At 42.7% G+C, this 22057-nt stretch overlaps 1 protein-coding gene across 1 annotated transcript in view; it reads right to left on the bottom strand.

Moving 5' to 3' along the window:
- The window catches only part of SKP1 (S-phase kinase associated protein 1), a 79606-nt gene that overhangs the window by 31866 nt on the left and 25683 nt on the right, over positions 1–22057 (bottom strand). Inside the window, exons 3-4 of the mRNA XM_069199211.1 lie at positions 17642–17715; positions 515–658 (exon numbers count right to left, since the gene is read on the bottom strand). Of these exons, the coding sequence (XP_069055312.1) occupies positions 515–658; positions 17642–17715 (218 nt within the window). The remainder of the gene's footprint in view (positions 1–514; positions 659–17641; positions 17716–22057) is intronic.

Genomic DNA, 22057 nt, shown 5'->3' on the forward strand with positions numbered 1-22057 from the left:
GTGCTGAGACCTTCTTGCTACCAGACCACGCGTCAAACTTCTGCAATGTGCAGTTTACTTTGGGCAAAGGGCACTGCTTTCACTCACTCCCAGAATTTCAATGACCATGATCTAGTGAGTCTATTTTGGGACAGCGTGTCTTCATATGTTAGGCTGGTGGCCCTCAAAGAGCAGTGATCTGCAGCTCTCCTTACAGGAGCGCAACTCTTTCCAATACTGCAGCACTTTGCTGCCATCTTGCAATGACCCCAATGTCAGACCTACATAGGGTTGCAGGAGTGCAGAGGTAATCATCTCAAGCTGGGGTAAAGATGGCATTTCAAATGACTGCAAATAAAAGGTCAGCCCATTTGGGGACTCGCAGCTTTGTAGCCGTATATGCACCACGTTCCAGTAACCCGTGGACTAACCAACATCAGAGTCACTATGCATACTAATCTCCCAGACCAAACGCTTTATCAGAAAATTCAGCTAGCCATAATGGTCCTATTAAAAATAAAAACCTACACCTTACCAAAATAAGCTCGAACAGTGTTCCCTGGTCTACTTTAAGGAATTCCTGATCCCACACAGGGATGTCATCTGTCCTCTTTTCTTTATTCTCATCATCCTCTGGTGGGGGAGGATCATCCTTATGGTGGGTGCACCATTGGATAACCTGAAAAGACAACAGCAAAGTTGCATAAATTCAGCTTCTAGTACTCATTCTGAATATACAAATAGGCTTGAACAGCTCTTCCACAGTGACTGGTGAAATAGAGTCACTCACCTGAACACAAAATAATACACACAGAATGGATTGCACAGTGTGATATCAACGAAGCAATACAAGGCTATAGAGGAATAGATACATGCACTGGACAAATAGGTAGTTCATTTTGCAGTAGGAGCCTGTATAAACGACAACTAAGAAACCTTTCTGCATTATCAGTAGAATGTCAGATCCTAGGTGTACATAGGGGGTAAACTCAGGCATTCTTCTATTAATCTTCAAGTTGACTGAGCTCATTCACTAGGAAGAATTACATTTATAGGTAATAACTGATAAGAACTCATCTCATCCTCACTATATGTTTAATGTTCCCTCTTACTAAGAGCCGTAACCATTGAACAGTAAAATGCAGAAATGTTAGTAGTGCTACCTTATTTAATTCAAAGAAGTACATCAAAAGCCGTTTTCCCTCAGCGTCCTCTGAGCAGTAGTGAGTTTTGCAAAAGTGATGTGGCAACTGACTGATCAGATGAACCTCTACACAACAAGAAAGGTTAAATACAGAAGCAAATCACAAGGCCACAGTTAATACCGGTAGTTATTCACACCCTTACTATCTAAATGTCCCTTGATAGGATTCATCCAAGACCAAATCACCAAACACTAGTGCTGGAACTAGAGCTTAGTAGACTCGTCTCTTTAATACATTAGTTCTTGACAGACCGCCATCTTTGAGTGTGCGGATTCTGGTTGCTAATAAACTGTACATTTCCGAGGGCTGGTGGGCAATAAATAGGCAGTTAATCAATGGTCAAGTGTGTGATCTCCCAAGGGATTCTTAGATCTTTCACCATAGTTTGAGACAAACATACACTATACATTTAAATTGAGCTTGTCCTTCTGACATCTAGTGTATAGGTGCAATAACAAGGAAGACTTTGAATCCAGTGAAACTGTGCTTGCTCATAATTTACTTAAGACTCCACACAAAGGAATGTCATCAAGGGAAATTAGAGATTATGTTGAATTGATAATTTATATTGCAGTGCAGGTGTATTTTCAGACTAACTGTTAAACATCAACACAGTATTGATTAATTACCTTCCACCCTCAACCCAGCCGTGGACTCTGAGGCTGGGAGCACTTCAACTACAGAGAAACCCTGATGTTGTCAGATGCTTGAAGCCATTCCCATGGAGACAGGAGACTCTCCCGAGTCCAAAAAGAGTTTTTAACACTAATCAACCACACGCTTTTTATAAAGATCACAGTAAATCACTTGGGTCTCTTGGGTGATCCCTGTATAGATGGCAATTTTAGAACAAGCTATTTAGTTAAAAGAACTTAAGCCCGGTCACCTCCCGCCTCAAGCCACACATCTTAGCAATGGCGATTTGTCATTTAGCAGCTGAAAAAAAAAAAAAAAAAACCCTCGCCTGATTTGGTTACTCAAACCGTGTCCACAACACAGACACCCTGATTTGTCTTTGCTGTTCATAGTGCATACCTCTCCTGGCACTTCTTCCAGTCTTCCACAGGCTCTCTGCTGCACATCTTACCTGAAGGGGCAATACCAACGGCACACTCCCTCCACCAATTACCACCATGCCTCATCTACATCACAGGTGCACGAGTCCATCTTCTGCTGTATCAGTATACAGGACAGGTTATTGCAGCAAAGCAGCACAGACCCCATCAGTAAAAGCAACACTAAATCCTCCTCACGGCAAACGTTTCCACGATGCCAACCGCAAGTGGGAAAAGATTTTGCATAAACATGACATACAATATAGAATCCAGGAACCAGCAATGATATTGACAACCACTAAAGGCAGAATACAATGACCTGGTGTAGTTGGAAAAATTCCTAGATGCACTGCAGGATTCCGAGATGGGCACTCAGGATAACAGAACAGTTGAAGTCCTCCAGCAGGAGAGAAGACCAGCCAGCTGACAAACATTAAGAAGGGTCACTCAAAGGTGCTTTAGGGCGAGGGGAGTGGGGTAGGGAGGGGAGCAGTGTTTAACGTCTAGCGAACAAGCAAGGCTTACATAGAGATAAATTCCAGTCACTGCTCAGAACAAAGGCCAACACCTACCACTTCTGTGACTTGCGGTGGCTTCTCCTCCCACTTTTTTTTTTTTTTTACATACATCAGGGAAGAAGACAAGGCTGCCTAATTTCCCCCACCCTTTTTTTTTTTCTTTTAATAAAGAATGCTGGAACTTCTAGCACCAACCATTCGAGATACACAGACCATTCACAGGGTGCAGACAGTGGTGGGAGAACAAATATAGAGATTACATGTTGGTGACATTATCGAAACACACTGGAGTCTATCAGCATAAAGGATGCAAATGAGGTGTTCTAAATTCTCGGGCTACAAAATCAACTGTTCCAGGTCAGAGTTCCTGCTGATGAGGTCTACCACTGCATCCTAGGAGTCTCGTCCTTCACTCGGATGCCCAGCCGCTTCCGCCGCAAAACACACAACTGTATATCTGAATGCAGGTCATGTTTATGCTGCAGGAGATAATTTCTCTCCCATTATTGACAAAATCAAAACAGAACTTGCAATCGGGTCTATGCATCATTTGTCCGAATAGGGTAAAGTGCAGATTATAGAAATGAACGCAATAGCAAGATTTAAGTACATATTTGGCATGTTTCCTCAGAGGGCCACAAGCAGTACTGTGGGAGATTGACCAACTCCTCAGTAATTTCTTGCAGGGTGCACGTAGACCACGCTGCAAAGCTGCCAAATCTATTGCAAGGGTACTGCGTTCTCCCGCATACAGAACGCTACTGGTTGGCTTCCCAATTAGCACACACTTTAGATGCTTAAGGCAGAGAAACCTCTACATGAGTGCACAAGGCAATCCTATACTCCACACCTCACAATCTGTCCGAATACTGCAGCATTTTATGAGCCAGTCTCCAGACACTGTCTGCCTACAAGACCCCTAAGACAATCACAACAATGGAAATACTTTCAACTTGCTGACAGTGTCTGGAAAACCCTGTGCATTCCACCTTATGCTTTAGAGTCTGACCCCCTCTTACAACATACTGTGACATGGAAGGATTACAAAGGGACCACGTCAGGAGTTTACACAACAATGACTGCCGTTCTTTTCTTGAAGAAAAATTCACACAACCTCCTTACAGGTGGGAAACAAGACTGATTCCTAGTAATCTTGATAACGAATGGCTTTCTATTCTAGAGGCTCATTACAAACATGGAGAAGCCAGGTGAAATTTAGCCGTTATAAGATCCTTAATCAATGGTTTTGGAATCCAGTCAAGTTCCTGGAAGACACATGCAAACACTCTAGGAGCTGAAGATGTTCTACTCCAGACTGACATAGTGCACATTTTAAGGGAACGTGTGAGCTTTTGCGAACCGTTCACATCACTGCAAATTAGTCTGGGACCTGCTCAAGGGTGTACTTGTAGTGTTGTCATCACTGATGAGAAAACTGACATAACTGCATGAAACCTTCATTCCTACCTTACCTACCCCCATCAAGCTAAACATTCTCTACAGCCTTGGCGGTAGAGAAAGTGGAGAGATTATGCCACTGGAAATCCACTATGCTGCCCCCTGACCAAAAGTAGCTCAGGCACATACACGCACAAGGTCACCAAGACCACCTGGGACAGCCATATGGTTCAAAATCTGAGAGTACCACAAAATCACCTCCTTATCAGGTTTGATATTAATATATCTGTTTCTGAACTGAATGTCGCCATCTACCACATGAAAACGTTAGGGTTATGTAAAACAGGATCAAATGTGCAACCCTAACCTTGCAGTGGTGTGTGTGAAGCTGTGTGAGTGAAGGTGAGTGTGTGAGTGAAGGTGAGTGTGTGAGTGAAGGTGAGTGTGTGAGTGAAGGTGAGTGTGTGAGTGAAGGTGAGTGTGTGAATGTGTGAAGGTGAGTGTGTGAATGTGTGAAGGTGAGTGTGTGAATGTGTGAAGGTGAGTGTGTGAATGTGTGAAGGTGAGTGTGTGAATGTGTGAAGGTGAGTGTGTGAATGTGTGAAGGTGAGTGTGTGAATGTGTGAAGGTGAGTGTGTGAGTGAAGGTGAGTGTGTGAATGTGTGAAGGTGAGTGTGTGAATGTGTGAAGGTGAGTGTGTGAATGTGTGAAGGTGAGTGTGTGAATGTGTGAAGGTGAGTGTGTGAATGTGTGAAGGTGAGTGTGTGAATGTGTGAAGGTGAGTGTGTGAATGTGTGAAGGTGAGTGTGTGAATGTGTGAGAGTGAGAGAGTGAGAGAGTGAGAGAGTGAGAGAGTGAGAGAGTGAGAGAGTGAGAGAGTGAGAGAGTGAGAGAGTGAGAGAGTGAGAGAGTGAGAGAGTGAGAGAGTGAGAGAGTGAGAGAGTGAGAGAGTGAGAGAGTGAGAGAGTGAGAGAGTGAAGGTGTGAAGGTGTGAAGGTGTGAAGGTGTGAAGGTGTGAAGGTGTGAAGGTGTGAAGGTGTGAAGGTGTGAAGGTGAATGTGTGAAGGTGTGAAGGTGAATGTGTGAAGGTGTGAAGGTGAATGTGTGAAGGTGTGAAGGTGAATGTGTGAAGGTGTGAAGGTGTGAAGGTGTGAAGGTGTGAAGGTGAATAGGTGAGTGTGTGAAGGTGAGTGTGTGAAGGTGAGTGTGTGAGTGTGTGAGTGTGTGAGTGTGTGAGTGTGTGAGTGTGTGAGTGTGTGTGTGTGAGTGTGTGAGGGTGTGAAGGTGTGAGTGTGTGAGTGTGTGAGTGTGTGAAGGTGGGTGAAGGTGGGTGAAGGTGGGTGAGTGTGTGGGAGTGTGTGGGAGTGTGTGGGAGTGTGTGGGAGTGTGTGGGAGTGTGTGGGAGTGTGTGGGAGTGTGTGGGAGTGTGTGGGAGTGTGTGGGAGTGTGTGGGAGTGTGTGGGAGTGTGTGGGAGTGTGTGGGAGTGTAAGAGCACATTAGAATCCACAAATCTTCAATCCCACATTTTAACCCTTAGTAATGTGACTGTTATTGTGAAAGTGAGGGTTCTTTGTTTTGTATATTCTATTTCTCCCCATTCGTTGGAAGATTACTTATTCTTAGCAAACTTTATGGTGAAAGACATGTAATTTCATGACATCAATAAAGAACTGAGATACAAAGAAAACAAAACAAAACAAAAAAAAAAACAGCTCAGTCCTAGGTAGCTGTGGCACAGAGCGGTCAGGCTTAGTCTAAGGCTCAAGTGCAAAGCATTTAGAAGTAGCAAAACCGTTAATTATAAAGAGGAAACACAGTAAAAAGTCATTATTAACAAAAATAGAAATGATCTTACACTTAAAATGGAGGGGAGGAAAAAAAAAAAAAAAAAAAAAAAAAAAAAAAAAAACTATTGACCGGAGATAACAATTTCGCCAAAAGGTAAGTAAAATACTTTTACTTTAAAATCGCTTGGATATAATAAGTTATTGCAAGCAGCTACTCGCAAATGAACTAAAACAACTGTCAGTCTTCTCGGCCTAACCACAGCAGGCTGGGCCACAGGGACCACTCGTGACCAGGCTGACATCTTACTTATCGTGGTCAGCTGTCTTGGGGTCCTCAGTGTTTTTTCCCTCCTTAAAGCAGTCCAGTTAAGAAGTTGGCTTGATGCTGGAGCTGAAGGACACCGAAGATGATGAAGAGATGTTGTGAGATTAACTGCGCCGGGTTCAAGAATTTCAGTGCGTCATCTCCAAGATGATGTCCATATTGCAGCAGAGGATTCGAGTGTAATCCCAGATGCCACTATTCAACTAGTTACAGAAGAGTCAACAGCAGCCTAAAAATAAATAAACCCTATTTGTTTAGGGAAGAGAGTCCACTTTGACCTCATCTATAGGACCCTAGGGTTTGGGGGGACACCTAGGGAAGGTCCAGTCTCACTCGCCCAATGGGCTCTTCAACAAGGAGTGGCAAGCAAGCATTCTGACCAGCTGAGCTTTTGACAAGTGCACGTTTCTTCAGGGCCACCAAAATCTTAACAGAAGGCTAGTCACCTATCCGTTAGAGTCACTTCTTTCATCAAGTTGGGGCTCTTTTCCACAAGTCAGCACAGACAGTCCTCTTTGCTGGTCCCTTTGGTCCAACAGGTGAGGTCTCATTGCTGGGTCCAGGAAACAGAAACCCTTTTCTTTTCTAACCTAAACCAAGATAGTGCAAGCCGTAATCCCCTGTAAGGAGCCCCGGGCACACCCATTGGGTGTACCCAGCAAAATGAGCCACTTCAGTTCTGCACCAGATTTTACCCCTCTGGAGGAGGAAATGCCAGCCTGTCTGCCTACACAAAAGAAGTGCAAATAACGCAGACAATGACAAGCTTTTATGCCCACAAGGACTAGAGTAATTCAATATTATACCACAGCTTTCCCTTGAGACTACAGGTATTCCTGGGATGGGTGCAACCTCAAGGTATTCAGATGAAATGTACTGCGAGTAGTGTTAGGATGAGCATCATACAAACAGTCAACAGTTCACTCCTTGGTAGAAATTATGTTGCTCTTCAAATGAAGTATATACAACCAAGTGCAAATTGCACAGTGGAAAAGTGCAGATGTTGCAGTGCTGGTGTATGTGAATATATACAAAGGTGATACAAAACACACTGTACATATCACTGGTTATCAACAGCTTGGAAAAGTTCATTTGGGAGGATTACATTCATTCATATGTTCCCTCAATGTGATTTTGTATCCGGGTAGTGGGGTGCTGACGTTTCAAACCAATCTCAATTGTACGGTCTCGTCTGGACCAATATTACTGGTCTAAAGCACCTAGAATGAAGGCGAGAGAAAACCTAAGTGTTTTAGTCAACATCCAACAGTCTTGTTTGGAAGCTACCAACCGTATTGTATACAAGTGATGTACTTAGGGTATCGATAAACAACCTCCAGAGGGACACATCTCTCTGGAAAGGTAACATGCAAAATCACTAAGAGGAGCTACTATAAATAGTGTAACCAAGTTTACATCTTCCCCGTGTGGGATTGCCACAGAATGATAAGTAAGATAAGTCACTAAGATAAGTGCAGAAAATATACCTAGTCGAATATCGCTACATACTACTGACAACATAGGGGGCAGTGTAGTCCTATTCCATATGGGTATCCTGCAGTCCTCGTTTTATGGTTGAGTAGCTCCAAGTGCAGACGTCTAGCATGTTAGATGTCCAAGTAAAATAAACAACACATTGAAGTCAAACTATAGGTATTCCAGGACTAAATCCCACAGGACTTTTTTTTTTAAATATCGAGAGGAACAGGCAGGTTAAGGTGCGATCATCATTTGCTTCATTGATGTGGGAGTCTCTTTCAAGGTGCGCCATCTGTGTGTAGTCATCCTGCTGGAAAAGGTCACGCATCTTCATTGTTCCCTGTTCTTGGAAGTGCTTCACACAGGGTACAGCATGGTGTCTTGGCCATTAACTGCTGCAGGTAGTCAGGAAAGGCTACCAGAAGTTTTGGGGAACCTAGTAGTGACTCTATAAAGCTAGCCACTGTTTATTAGAAGTCACCATAAATCAATATCTGCATATTCAAAGTTACATTAAACGGAGCTCAGTAACGATTCAGGTTTAATTTAACAATTAATGTTATACCCTGGAGTAATTTGATACCCAGAAGTAATCTCTTTGGTGGTCCCAAATACAAGTTTACACTTCGCACAATGGCTAGCGAAACTCCAGGTCAGCCAAAGGGACCACCGGACGGATGCAGCATTTCCTTTTTGCCTGGGATGGGACTTAAAGTCCTACACTGCCTCCAGTGACGGAGACCGGCATGAGAGCTTACCGACGTGGTGTGTGGGTGCATAAAGATCGCCACACTGTGGGACACGACCAGGTGTGCGCCTGGGCCAAGAGCAGGTCTGGTCACAGCCAGATGGGGCTGGGATGGGCCCGGTCACTTCTGGATAGTTCATTCTTCTTCAATGGAAGCAAGGTGTCCAATTACTAACTTTAGTCTGCTGCTGCCTGGGAGCCTAGACTCTGCGGCACCAGTAGAGCTGTTCAGAAATATTGCTTAGTTAGTTAAATCCTTTGTTTTGCCTGCTATTTTCCACAAAGAGGAGCTCCTGTTACGGGACCTTTTTGATTAACGGCGTGTGTAAGAGGAGAACCTCAACAGTGCGACCCATAACATCTTTTTGGCAAGAGCTGTAGGGGTTATCACCAAAGATATTGATTTGGTGGAAAGGCATCTTTTACTTAGGCTTAAATGGCTCTACAGTATGCCTATGGCAGACAGCCTTCAACTGCCTGCACAGGGGGGAGCCAGCAGCTGGTATGGCTAATGAAGCAGAGCCAATTAATATCTTGGCTCCTAATCTTGCTGAAGAAACAGCACGCGCATCACGTCAGTGCCCCACCACCAAACAAAAGGATGTCTAAACATACTACTTCTTGCCCCGAAGATTCCCCTAGTAACTTACGTGGACCTTGCGCGACTATGGATTTAAACTGGTCTTGATGATCAAACGTGGGACCCTTTCATTTTCCAAAAAATCAATGCTGGCATTGATAAATACTTAGTGCCTTTGTTGGCTAGCCTTGATAAAAATCAAAGCAGAGATTACAAAAACTTCCACAACCTTGCAGCCCTATTCTAGGCTATCTGCTACAAAAGCGCCCCCTTTTACTATCCCTATTACTTCAACATAGTCTGCGTTACAGCCAAATATTACGGGGTGCTCTTCTGATCAAGAGTTGCATAACTCTTTGAAATCTTGTAGTAGGCCTGATGCTAGGCACTTGATACCAGACACTGGTGCCAGAACAGATACTGCATCTGATGTTTATTCCTGCGATCTGGGCTTCATCTCTCTTTGATACACAAAAGGACAACTTTCTGAAGGAAGGTTTATGCGTGCCAAAGTCGGAATCACCCAGATAAAATAAACGTTTGTCAGTGGCTTACATGACACTCAAATGTTTATGTCTGGGACTATGATAATATTCTCCTGGTGCTGAGAGTAGACTGGATTAGGCCAACAAGAAACTTATTTGAAGGTGATTGTGTCATTACAAACTTCAGACAGCCGCTTATAGAGAAGGTGTTGCTCTCTACAAATCAGCAGTCTTGATAGGGAGGAAAGAATCCTTTTGCCTTTAGGCTTCCTTTATAGGCATCTAACAAAGGGGGAAGCTCTAAATCCTCTTCCCCCTGTACAAGCTAACACGTTGCTCGAAGGGCCTAGTATTCCCCGTTTTAACCGCTTTGCTCATCTGGTGAATCGTAATGATATGGACGGACTTAACAGGGGCCGGTGGAATTTGGAAAATACGGACGACTGGATCAAACCCCTTAGTGATAGATCTCCATTTGCTCCTACAACAGTTGGAATTCCTGCTGCTTAATCCTCTGCTAGACCCTCCCTAAAGAGGGACTTACAGCCTGACACTGGAGCAGAGCTTCCCATCAAACCCAGCTCCTCAAGAGTGTTTAGTTCAAGAGCCACATTAAAGTTTATTTGGTGGAATGTATAAGGCTTATTCAAGTTGAAGAGGAAGACTGGCTTTATGTGAAAAGTTTTGAAATTAGGTTACAGGAAACTTGGAGCATGAAACAATATTTGGGATAGTTAGTCTTTTTAAAAAAATCCCAGCCTCCGAAAATGAGAGGACGAGCATGCGGAGACCTGACTTTTTATATAAAAACTTGTAATTTATTGATTTTTCCTGTGTCCCTAAACAATAGAGGTTTACAAATACTCTGGGTGGTTTGTTCCGACAAACTTGATTTTGCTATTCGCTTAAACAACGTGATTGACTCTTCTGGCTCTACTTGCAACTTAGGTGATTTGTTCTTCAATGTACATTGTTGGAGCAGGAGAACTTTTTAACTGTTGATGTTTTAATTGAGTGATTTCAATCCAATGCCAAGCTGGTCCACAATTACACAATGGGACCCTTTTCAAGTACATCAGGAGGACCATGTGCCTGGTAAACTCCGACAGCGGGGGGAGGGGGGGGTTGGAGTTTACAGAAGTATTTTTTTTAGAATTCGAGTTGCAGAATACAATAGAATTATCAGTAGATTCTGTACATCAAATCCCCCACTTCACTTTCTGGGATCGGGGCGTGTTTACAGGCCATGTTTTACACCCCCCCCTCAAAAGGGGATATTTGTACACTCAATCAGTAAAGACACTTGACAAGATACCTGCTATTAGCCCCTCGAGCTGCCCCTTCAGTTTACAGCCCACTCCCCAGCTTCCTATGGTCCCACCAACCTTATTCCCACACCACCCAATGATCTAGGCTTGAGGGTCAAAAGGCAGGACACGGACTATGCGTCCTTATTTGGCTTAGTCACTAAAACTAACTTATTTGCATTCATGGATTGTCTTATCTCTATGTTACCCTAGAAATTTCATTATTCAAGCATTTGTTTCCCTTAAAGCCTAAATGAATTCTAGTCTACAGCATCCTGTGCCTCTTAAAAGTAAGTCTGAATCAGGATGGTTTAAAAAGGACTGAAGAGTGGCTAATAAACAGCTACAGATGGCTAGCAAGTCTGTCTCAGAGGATAGGGTAAAACTGGCAGCTTGCTGTGCTGAATAGAGAAAATATTAGCCTTAGGAAGCAGGAGGTTAAATCTGAGAAGTGGAAGAAGCTTGTTAAAGCATTGGTAAATATGGATACCAAAAGGTTTTGGAAAATTATCAACATAAAATTTGAACGTTTGAGTAATTGACTGAGGACATCTGTGTTGAACTTTGGATAAAGCACTTAAAAAAATAAAAAATCCTACCCAGAAGTAGATTAGGTAATTGAGCCGGACAGGGTTCCAATGGATATTTACAAAACAAATGCTGGACTTTGACTAGAAAAGAAACGTTGCAGACAAGATCACCGCTGTTATAGGCCAATTTCTTTACTGATTTAACGGTAAGAATTATTGGGTGTGTTATTCTTGCAAGGGCTGAGAGTTGGAGCAAACCTAATCAAGTGATTTCTCTGGTGTAATATGGGTTTAGAGAGGAACTTGCATTTAAGAACACTGTCTTAATCTCCACCTAATTATTAACAAATACACCACAGCTAAAGGAGGGATACCTTTCCATTATGGGTTTAAGGAGTGTCTTCGAAAGAGTAAACCGAAGTAAATGATGGAAAGTTCTGCTATACCTGGGACTTGAATACGATCTGATTGACTTTCAACAGGCGCTACTTCATGGATTACATACTACAGGCCGACTCATTTCACTTGCAGTGTGGTAGGTGCCAGAACACAGCCTTTGCGCACATTGTGTTTCTTCTGCCTGAATGCATGTTTTTTTCAGAACGAAAAGGACATGCGTAGGATTAACTCTACCACACTACGAGCTCCGTAATATGACAACGATGATGTTTTAATGTCACATACGCATAACTATTTGAGGATTTTATTTGATGTTATGATGCTGGTGTGTGGTGATACCTTCAGGTTACTGACCTACAGGTAAAAGGAGAATTGCTTTTGTCCACATTTGCCAGGCGTTGTTCCATCATTACTGCATTTTTTTTTTTTTTTTTTTTAATAAACACAGAACTAGGTATCCCTTATATATCCAATCTAATAAAGTTTGTGCCACTTATGTTCTGGGTTTCACCTTGGGCTAACAAGCATACGACCCTATATAACAGGAGATTATCCTAGACTTTTTGAAATATGAGAAAGGTTACAAGATTCCTTGGTTATGTCCAATGTGCTGCTAAAACGATTGCTTGGACTGAACTGTTTGAATTCCCAAGGTGAACCAAGATGGTTATCTTATGGGTTAAAAAAACCTTTTATCAGTCACTGTGTGACTTCCCGAGAGTAGGAGACGATGAGGAAACCCTTATTGCACGATTACGCTATAGTCCACATTGGAAAAAGTCTAAAACCTTGTTTGGTTTAAGAGCCCCTGGGAAAGGGTGTTCTTGGCCAAATTTCAATTAGGCACTATAAAATGACAGCCTTGCCCTGAGCCAATACAATGATGCTTCTGTATTAATTTGCCCTTGTAATGAAATCTCCGTACAAATCCTGAAACAGTTTATACTTATTTGTAACTACTATGACATTTTTAACAAAGTTTAAGGCCAGTTCTTACATTTTACGACTGCCATCAGCAAACATCTACTATTTTTTTACGTATGCTTTCAAATCAGTTGGTTTGTTTTCATGTGGGTAACTTTCTGAAGTCAGCTGTATGAATATGAAATTGTGAACATCTGACACCTTTTCAATTAGTAATCTATGTATTTTAAAGTGTCTATATTGTTTGTGCTGCTTTCAAGAATGTTTTTAAATAATCAAATAAAAGAAATTTAAGTTACCTTAAATTGAGCTCTGTTTTGAGCCAGGTTTGATTTAACAATTAATTTGATACCCTGAAGTAATATCTTTGGTGGTTCCAAATAAACGTTTTCTTTTAACACCGTGCCTAGTGAATTTTACCCAGTGGGACCACCAACCTCGATACTGGGATAAAAATGCAATTTAATGTTTTCGCTGTCAGGGCACATTAAACACAGAGGGATGCTTTTTAATATTAAGCACCCTTTCTGGTGGGCTAACAAGGCAGTCTCTAGAGGTGGCTTACTCATATTTTCACCCTGCCACTTTAGCTCTCCGTGAAGCAGGCATGTGTGGCCTTCAGTGGGAGGGTGACTAACAAAAATCACCACCAGGAAACACTAGGTACTCTAGAACAAACTGACCTACATCTTTCACTTCCAGGCCTAGTCTCCCCTCAAACCCCAATCTCAGTTTGTCACATCGTCCACCCATGGTTGAGCAAAGGGGCTGTAGAAATGGTCCCAGAGACCGACATAATGAGAGTAACACAATGTGTGATTTTAATGTTAATGTTATCAAGAAGAATAGGGAGGGACCTTGGTCCTATTCAGATTAATGTCCTGAAATTTACCTCAACGGAGAAATTAAAAATTCTCTCAGTCACACAGATCCCCCTTGTGTTTTGGAGTCAAAATCTGGACGGTCCTTAGATTAGCAGGATACAGATTTTCCTGTTCCAATCAAGCAGTAGCATACAAAGTGCCCATGTTGCCAGGTGGCTCCACCCACTATCAATTTGTGGTCCTTCCCTTCAGGAAGACATTTGCCCCATGAGTCTTCACAAAGCTATAGGTGGTGGTTAGAGATACATTTTCAAAAGTTGGTTATCTGTGCCCCTGTACAGTGACAGTCTGCTGCTGAAGGTGGACACTCCGCAGCTTAGGTCAGAAAACCTTTGACCATGACTATGTTCTTTGACCTGGGGGTATTCTCCATCAACCTTCCCAAGTTTCACCTCCAGTCCAAATCAGCTTCGTCTTGTTTTCACAGCAGAGATGGACACTTACCAAGGCCAGTCCAACCTCCACAGAGATATTGGGACATTCAAGTATACTCTCTAATATTTTAGAAGGGAGCTCTTCTTCCATCCACAGCAGTCCTGCCTCTTCTGCTTGTTTCCTGTACTTGGTCAGTCCCCACGGTAGACGACACATGCAAGGCTTCAGTGATGCCAGACTTTAATGGGTTCAGTAGTGGGGACTTCTGATGGACAACATACATTTCTCCCCAAAGGAAGCACTGGTTGTGCAGTGGTGGATAGTGACTAAACATTTCACTTGCCCTGCTCATAGTAGAGAGACTACTTTCTCCGCTGGGGCGGAAATCTTGATATCTCGGAGATCAGAGCTTTCTGGTCTCTCAAGAAGCAGCAGTATCACATGATTAGGCCTGATTTCAAGTGATGCGTCTGGCTCTGAAAGCATTCTGACTGACGACAGTGACTTGGTAAACTGTCGTCTTGGGCACAATCTTACATAGTCTGACTGTGCCCATCATCAGCGCACTTAATGAAGGCACAGGCGGATGATCTGAGTTGATGCAATTTGCTGATCTCACAAGCAACATCTTCACTCATGGATAATTCCGTCCATCTTTGCTGTCTGACATGTCCTCCATGGTCTCCTACCACGAAAACACTAGTGTCCTTTGTTCCCACTGAGAGGAGTGCAGGTAGATAAGCCTTCCTATTTACTAGATGAAGACTGATTGTGGTGACCCAAGCTCTTTTGGCCTGCTGGTGGAGGTGCTAGATAATCCTTTCTCTACTCACTGCCCCTTTACTCAGGCTGTTTATTCAGGACGTTGGTCAAACTTTCTTAGAGCGCTGAGGAAATTAATCTAACAGCTTTTGTCAGATATGCTGTGCTTTGGGCCCTCTGCCCCAACAAGGCTTAGCTCTTGGTTATTTGCGGGACATTTAGCATATTTTCTGCCAGATGAGCTATTCTTGCATATTTTAGTGCACTTTTAGAAGCAGGGGTGACCCATTTGTTTTCTCCTTTCACTGTGAATCATGCTACACTGGGATATAAACATGGAGCAAATTATTCTGGTGGGTTCATCTTTGGAACCACTGCACACTTGTACCTAGAGGCTACTGACTATCAATCATGTGACCAACCCTTAGCAGCCCTTTTAACATTCCAAATATCGCGTATATTGCAGACCCGACCCCCTTCTAAGTCCAGCAAACATGCCAATGCTGCCGAGCGAGTCTGCCCAAGCCTGCTTGCACATCGTTCAGAGAAGGCTCAGACAACTAACTGCAGTGTTGTCAAGTGGTCCTGTGTCATGTGCGAAACTGAAACCATTTTTTTGTTAGCTACTGGCATACTGCTTGCGTTGTTGCCTCTTTACCATAGTACACACTTCAGCTTTTAAGCAGGTGAAATGAATCCAGATATTAAACCAAAATTGGCTTCAGGTTAATCACCTGAAATGGCCACAAAGCAGATACATGACCTACTGTTCCCCAGCCTAATCAACAGTTTGGGATCAGGTTGGCGAGAGGCAGACAAGCAAAAGGCAAAATACACATTGCACTGAGTAAGTAAGCACAAGGGTTACTAAAATGTAACCAATTGCAACGGTCACGTAATTCTCAAGCTGAGTGCGCTTTACAACTAAATCGACTAAGCCAAATATGAGTCGACTCAAAATGGATTTCGAAACCTATGCTGAATCGCCCTTTAAAAGTGGGGTAGAAGGGGCATCCCTTCTCCATTGTGATTCGGTAGGTAAACTATCAATGGTTTATGCCTGCAATTCTAGATGCAACCTTTGCTAAGTTACTGACACCTGAAACGAGGTAGCACATGACTTGCAAAGTGCTATTTAAGCAACACTGGCAGTTGGAAAAACTATTTTGCTATTCAGGAATGCACGCACATGGATGGTGGTGTGCAGTCGTTGCAAATCAAGAGAAAGGGAGTTGCAAACTGAAACCAGCTTAATATTAATTAGGCAAATTGTTCTGCAACCCCCCCCCCCATGCCTGAAGATTGAGACTTTGCAAATCAACCTTTTAATGCATAGGTTTTGTTGCAAAAGTCTGACACCGCTAGCTTAAAGGTTATTGTGCAATTTGCTACCAGTACATTAAATCGGACCCCCAATTCCATCTCACCACAGAATAAAAAAATAAATAAAAAAAATTCTGAAATGCGTCACTGAGAAACACCTTTGAGGGTCCAGGCCTGCAGCATGCCTTCAAGTTTATTAAAAATGGCTGGCAAGTTAATTGACTTCACCTGGGTACAGAAAATATATTAAAAAAAAAAAAATGTACTATACCACAATAAATCTTTGCGGACATTGTCATCAGGTGAGTGTATACTTCTAAGCCTGCCTAGTATGAATGGGCTGATGAAACAACTCCCTATGGCTTTGCAAAGCTGCAGCCCTCTTTACTCTCTACAAAACAAGCCCGTGCTAATTGTGACATTGTAATTCTAGGCTGAGTGCTCACCTGGACCCCTAAGAGATTCGTTCCATCCTCCTAATAGAAGTCCTTTATCTTAACCACTTGGCAGAGGGATTCATGGGTAAACTGGTCGCACCTTAGTGATGGGAAAAGGAATGGGTGAAATGTAACAGATCGCGTTCTTTTAGCTGATCTTCAATCGGCAATGAGTTTCTTTGAAAACTAGTACTGTATAAGTACTGAATACTTGGTTTTGCCAGATAACATCACGATCAGGCTCCAATGCCTACAGGATGCTCTCGCAAAATATAGAACGGGAAACAGTTTGACGGTTTCCATCACAAAAGAAAGTAATTTCTTTCACCTGTAAAATTGTATTTTTACATTAACACGGTCACCAGCCTGTCAAAGAATGTTCAAGTTAATAACCTATATCAACTCCCTTGGTGATCTCAAATTAAGGCTTTGGCAAGCAAGTGCTCGTAGAGGGATTATGGCGTTTGTAGTATTTTTTTTTGGAGACTTTGAAAGTTACAAATCTGCAATGGTGTATTTAGCAGGAACATTAATTACATTTTAGGGCAGTGTGAAAGCCTATCACAGCTGATTTAACTCCAGTCTGTGTGAAAACAAATCCAGAAATTATTTAATCAAAAGGCATAAGCCCCACAACCAGTTATCAGTCAAGAATTTGGAAGAATTGCAATGCTGATGAAGTCTACGAAGTAACTTTATGTGCCTCGGCTACTTTATCAGAGTGGTCAGAGATAGCACTGCATCCTGAGTGGTCATTATCCTCTGAACTAAATATATATATATTTTTTTTTTAAAGACAGCATCATGTAGAGAACTTTTGGTATGAGGAAAAACAATCAAAGATCTACATTTTATTCAGTTTGTGCTTTTCTGTGTGGTAACCTCCTCAAACATGTTACACACACACACAAACCCCCCCCCTGCAATTATTGACTGAACTACAGTCTCTTGAAGAATGGGACAGAGTACTTGGATCACTTCTGTCCTATTGTGACCCTTTCACCGATAGTGTCTGTAGTACTTTGGAATATTCAGGAAAGAGGCAGGAAAGCATTCAAGTAGAGTCCCTGGTCAAACGTTTGCCACAGCACACTGTGCAACTTTGGAACAAAAAAAATAAATAAATTGCAAGCATCTTACCTTTTTAAGTATGGCTGCATTAACATTTGGAAGGGGCACGGGATCATCATCACCTTCATCATCCATTCCCAAATCTAAACAAATAAAGGTCATTAATATCTTTAGACGATTAACACAGCATATTGCTAATGGATAACTTTGTGGCATGGGCTATCAATATTCGAGAACAATTAACCAGTGCCGTGTGTCAACAAGAACTTCTTAGTGGCCGATGATCACCATTTACCAGAGCTCCTCCATTTTGGAATGCAAATTGCACTCAACATTCCCACGGCCTACTCCACATTTACAGCCTACAGAAACAAGTGTAATTGTACATCATTTCACATATACAGTTCTCAACCTAAACAATGTTCTGTTAGCCAATGTACATCATTTCACAACTACTCTTTTCAACCGTAGTTACGGACTTGGTTGGTATTCATGAAAGTGTCTATATACTATAAATTGTGTCAATTCAAAAGATAACTAGGCATTTCAAAAGAAGAGCTGGCGCCAATTTAAATGTGCTGTCATAGGCACATACTTCTGAAAGAATAGTGTGTGGTTATCGGAGCAAAGTGCAACACCCTGATCAAACGAGCCTAGAATAGAGAGAACAGTGCACCAACACAATAGGTTGCACAAACACTGCAGAGATTAACAAAGCACACAAGCCTCTAGGGTTATGCTCAGGAAAGTAATGCTATCTTACAGGTTGTGTTTCACTCATGCATAGCAATACGTTAAGGCAGGACGAATATGGCAAAATAGATAAGAGGGTTAGGTCTCCAATTACACTCGAGTCACTTTCTCAATTCTGGTTCGGTGTCATCAGCAAGTTGATTTGAGACACAAGTGCCATTGTGGAGAAGTGTGGCTCAATGGTTAGAGCGGCAGACCCTGAGGCAGAGATCTGGCTCAAGACCAGGGTTCAAGTCCCGCTTCGGCAGGTCTTGGGCTCAATTCCCCTTGACCAGATAATTCTCGCCTCGGTGCCTAATCTAATTCATGGGTCCTACTCTGCAACTCTGGGCAATAGCTTGCTTAATCTCCACAACGGCCCCAACAGCGCTTTGATGCCTGGCTTCACCCTGACAGGGAAAAGCCAGGAGGGGTTCCATAGCGGTATGAGTACAGAGCCTTGAGACCCTAACGGGTGAGTAGTGTGCTATACAAGTGCTAATATTGTGAATACATTCATGTCTTTCACTAACAAAAGTAAATTTCTACAATACTTAACCTGGAATATTTATCTTTCAGACCACTGACCCACAAGTTGATGAGGAGCCTTCTTTAGATCTGGTAATTCCTACATACAAACACATAGTAGCAACTACATGCAAGAGAGACCTTCACTACTGCATAACAGGACAGAGAGGGAGGTTCGGGACTCAATTAGATGGCGAGTTATGTGTACTCGCTGCTCTGCATCCAGTGCTACCTTGGAGCACGACTAGCTTGGGTGCAATAACTGATTAAAGCTTGCAAAAAAACAACCTTGCTGTCTTGAGTGCAGGGAGTGGCCCACGGGCAGGAGAGAGGGATGGGGGTGTGGATGTGTGTTTGTATGTAGAACAGGACAGGGATGACTGCAGAGAAGGTGGTGGGTCGTCATGACAAACATTAGCATTTCTCGCTGGTTACAGGATGCTTTTAGCCGCTAAGCATAACTCACTCACATAACATTTATACAGTAGTCAATGCAGGAGTGTTCCTATTTTGAATAAACACTGTTCACGCCCACTGGTTTCCTTGAAGGCTGTGGTAGTTGGGTGTCTGGAGGGAGTGGTCTCTCTGTGAAGACTTCAGTATGAAGCAAATCTGTAAACTGTAGGCGCTTGCCCACTTATGGCTCATTGATTGTGCACAGAAAGTTGCCTAACCGGAGAATGCCAATTAAAGGACGAAGGTTTTGCATACTAGGGTGTCTAGAAGGAGTATGTTTTCAATGGTGCATTCACAAGCTTTTTCTCTCCCTAGGTTTTTTTTTTCCATTCACAGGGCAACATCTATTTATTTTTCAATTTGTGGTACCATGGAACAACTGTCCAGAAATCACCAACATTTGGTCCTTAATTTATCACAAATGGCTGAACCGATTTAGAACCAAATGAAAAAATATATATTACAAAAAGTATATATATATATATATATATATATATATATATATATATATATATATATATATCTGCCAAATTTGGTGTAATTCTGGGCACCATTGTTTTCCAAAAGACTTCCTGAAATTCCCCAGAGAAACTGCAAGGCCAGGGGGTGGAGGAGGGACAGGCCTGATTCGGGGCACCCTTTGTTTTCTCAGCCACCTGCTTGATGGATCACCCTAAACCTTTCCAAGAAGGAGCAGAGGTAGATGAACTCTTTTGGAACGTTCTGTAAAGTTTTATCAAAGAACGTCAAAGTTATTAGTGAAACAAAAAACACTATTCCTATGGAAACTGACCCAACAATAACTACACAGTTATGACAAAAAACGTATAATATATTATATTATATACACACACACAGAAAATGCTACTCACCCTGTAACTATCTCTTTGTAGCGTGTAGTGCTGTAGTTTCATGTGCTTTGCATACTTATGCCATCTAGTGTTGAGACTGGATACTTGCAAGTACCCCCCCTCCCCCCTTCCAAAAAAGTACAACAGTAACACTCCTCTCAAAATACATTGTGCAACTGCACAAAATCCATTTAGATTATATTCTGCATGAGTGCAGAGCTATATGGAGTGTGAAAAAAATATGGTGAATTATTGTAATGCATTGGTTCCCAACCTGTGATCTGGGGACCCCTGTGGGCCCGCAAAGTCTCCTCAGGGGGCCCGCAGATGCTTAGAAAATGTAACAGTTTAGATTCCCAGCTTTCGGGGGGGGGGGTCCCAGGTTCCAATAATGATAAAGTGGGGGCCTCCGGGTTCCTGTACTGATAAAGTGGGGGTCCACAGAAGTCAAACGGTTGGGAACCACTGCTGTAATGTATAGAAAGAACAAATGTATGTTAGAGATCCACGTCCAGGCACGAGGGTGGGTGCATGTGGATTTACAGTACTACAGGCTACAAACCATTGCTTACTGGGTACGTAGCATTTTCTACCTGTAATGTGTGGTTGTAGATACATGTTTAGCAGGGACTCAAAGTAGTATTCGCTGAGTTGCTATGGTTAACACATGGATGATGAAGCTGTGTGAAATAATGCTCTTAGTACTGGTTAGGCAACTCAGGTTAGTTGGTGGGCTGATATCCCCACACAATGCTTAACTTGTGTGTCTGTGTGCAGTGCTGATCATGGAGCTGCATTACAGGGGTTATCGACAGGGAGCCCTAGAGGGATACTGAAGTAATCTTATGGCCTTGAGATCAGTCCCGATACATCTGATAAGGTCAGTTTTGGAAACTGTATGTCCCTTGGGAGGTTTGGCAAATTAGACAGTCACATTTGAGGAATGGGTGGATCGTCTCTATGAAATACATATGATGCCTTTAACATCTGAAGTGTGCAATGCCCTTCCAGCCACAGTATCTGGCTGTGGGAAGGAAACTGGAAGTTCAATAGCTTGAAATGGAAAGGGGATACTCTTCTTATAAACAAACTTTGTTGTTTCTGAGAAGTACCCTATCCTTGTGGACATGTATAAAGGGCTCCTGGATGGTAGGGGCCTATAGATATCTCATGCATCTAAGGGAGGTAATTGAAACTGGGAAGGCGTTCCATTGAAAACTGAAGGAGGCAAAAGTGCAAATGCTCAAATGGGGTCCCATAAGTCTACTAACTATATAGAGGATCCTGGAAGGGCTTTTGGGATTAGTCTATAGTCCCCTCCGTAGGTGCTTTAACCACTAGTATCCTGACCAGAAAGGTATATTGTCTGTTCTGTAATTAGGCAGCGACTGGTTAAATGAAGGCTAATGTACAAGCTAACCCTGCCTTTTGTAGGTGCAGACATCAAGTTACTATCTCATTCTGTAGGGCTCAGAGAGTCAGATTTATTGATGATGCAGTAGTGAACAAATATTTTCCACTTTGTGCTTAACACACACACACACACACACGTCGTAGGGTGCCCAGCCTGCTTAAGGATGAAAATGCAATCTTGCAGTAGGTGCTGCTACAGTAGGACCTCAGGAGTCAAATGTAAGATTGAGCTGTGCTGAGTCCTAGTTTGGTTAGCAGATCAGGTCTGGGAGGAAGCCTCCTGTTATTTGTAAAGCGCATTATCACCCAGAAGCGTATCCTCCTGCTGAGCAGGTGAGTGTCTTGACACATCTAGAGCCTTGTGGGACCACCTGAAAAGCCAGGTCTTGAGCTTCTTGCACAATTCAAGAAGTGATAAGGAGGCTCAGATGTATACTGGCAGGTCATTCCATACTCAAGGAGCAATGTAGAAGGCTCTACCACCAGATGTGGTTTTCCGCATGTG

This window comes from Pleurodeles waltl, chromosome 7 (assembly GCF_031143425.1).
Source record: "Pleurodeles waltl isolate 20211129_DDA chromosome 7, aPleWal1.hap1.20221129, whole genome shotgun sequence".
Taxonomy (NCBI): Eukaryota; Metazoa; Chordata; class Amphibia; order Caudata; family Salamandridae; genus Pleurodeles; species Pleurodeles waltl.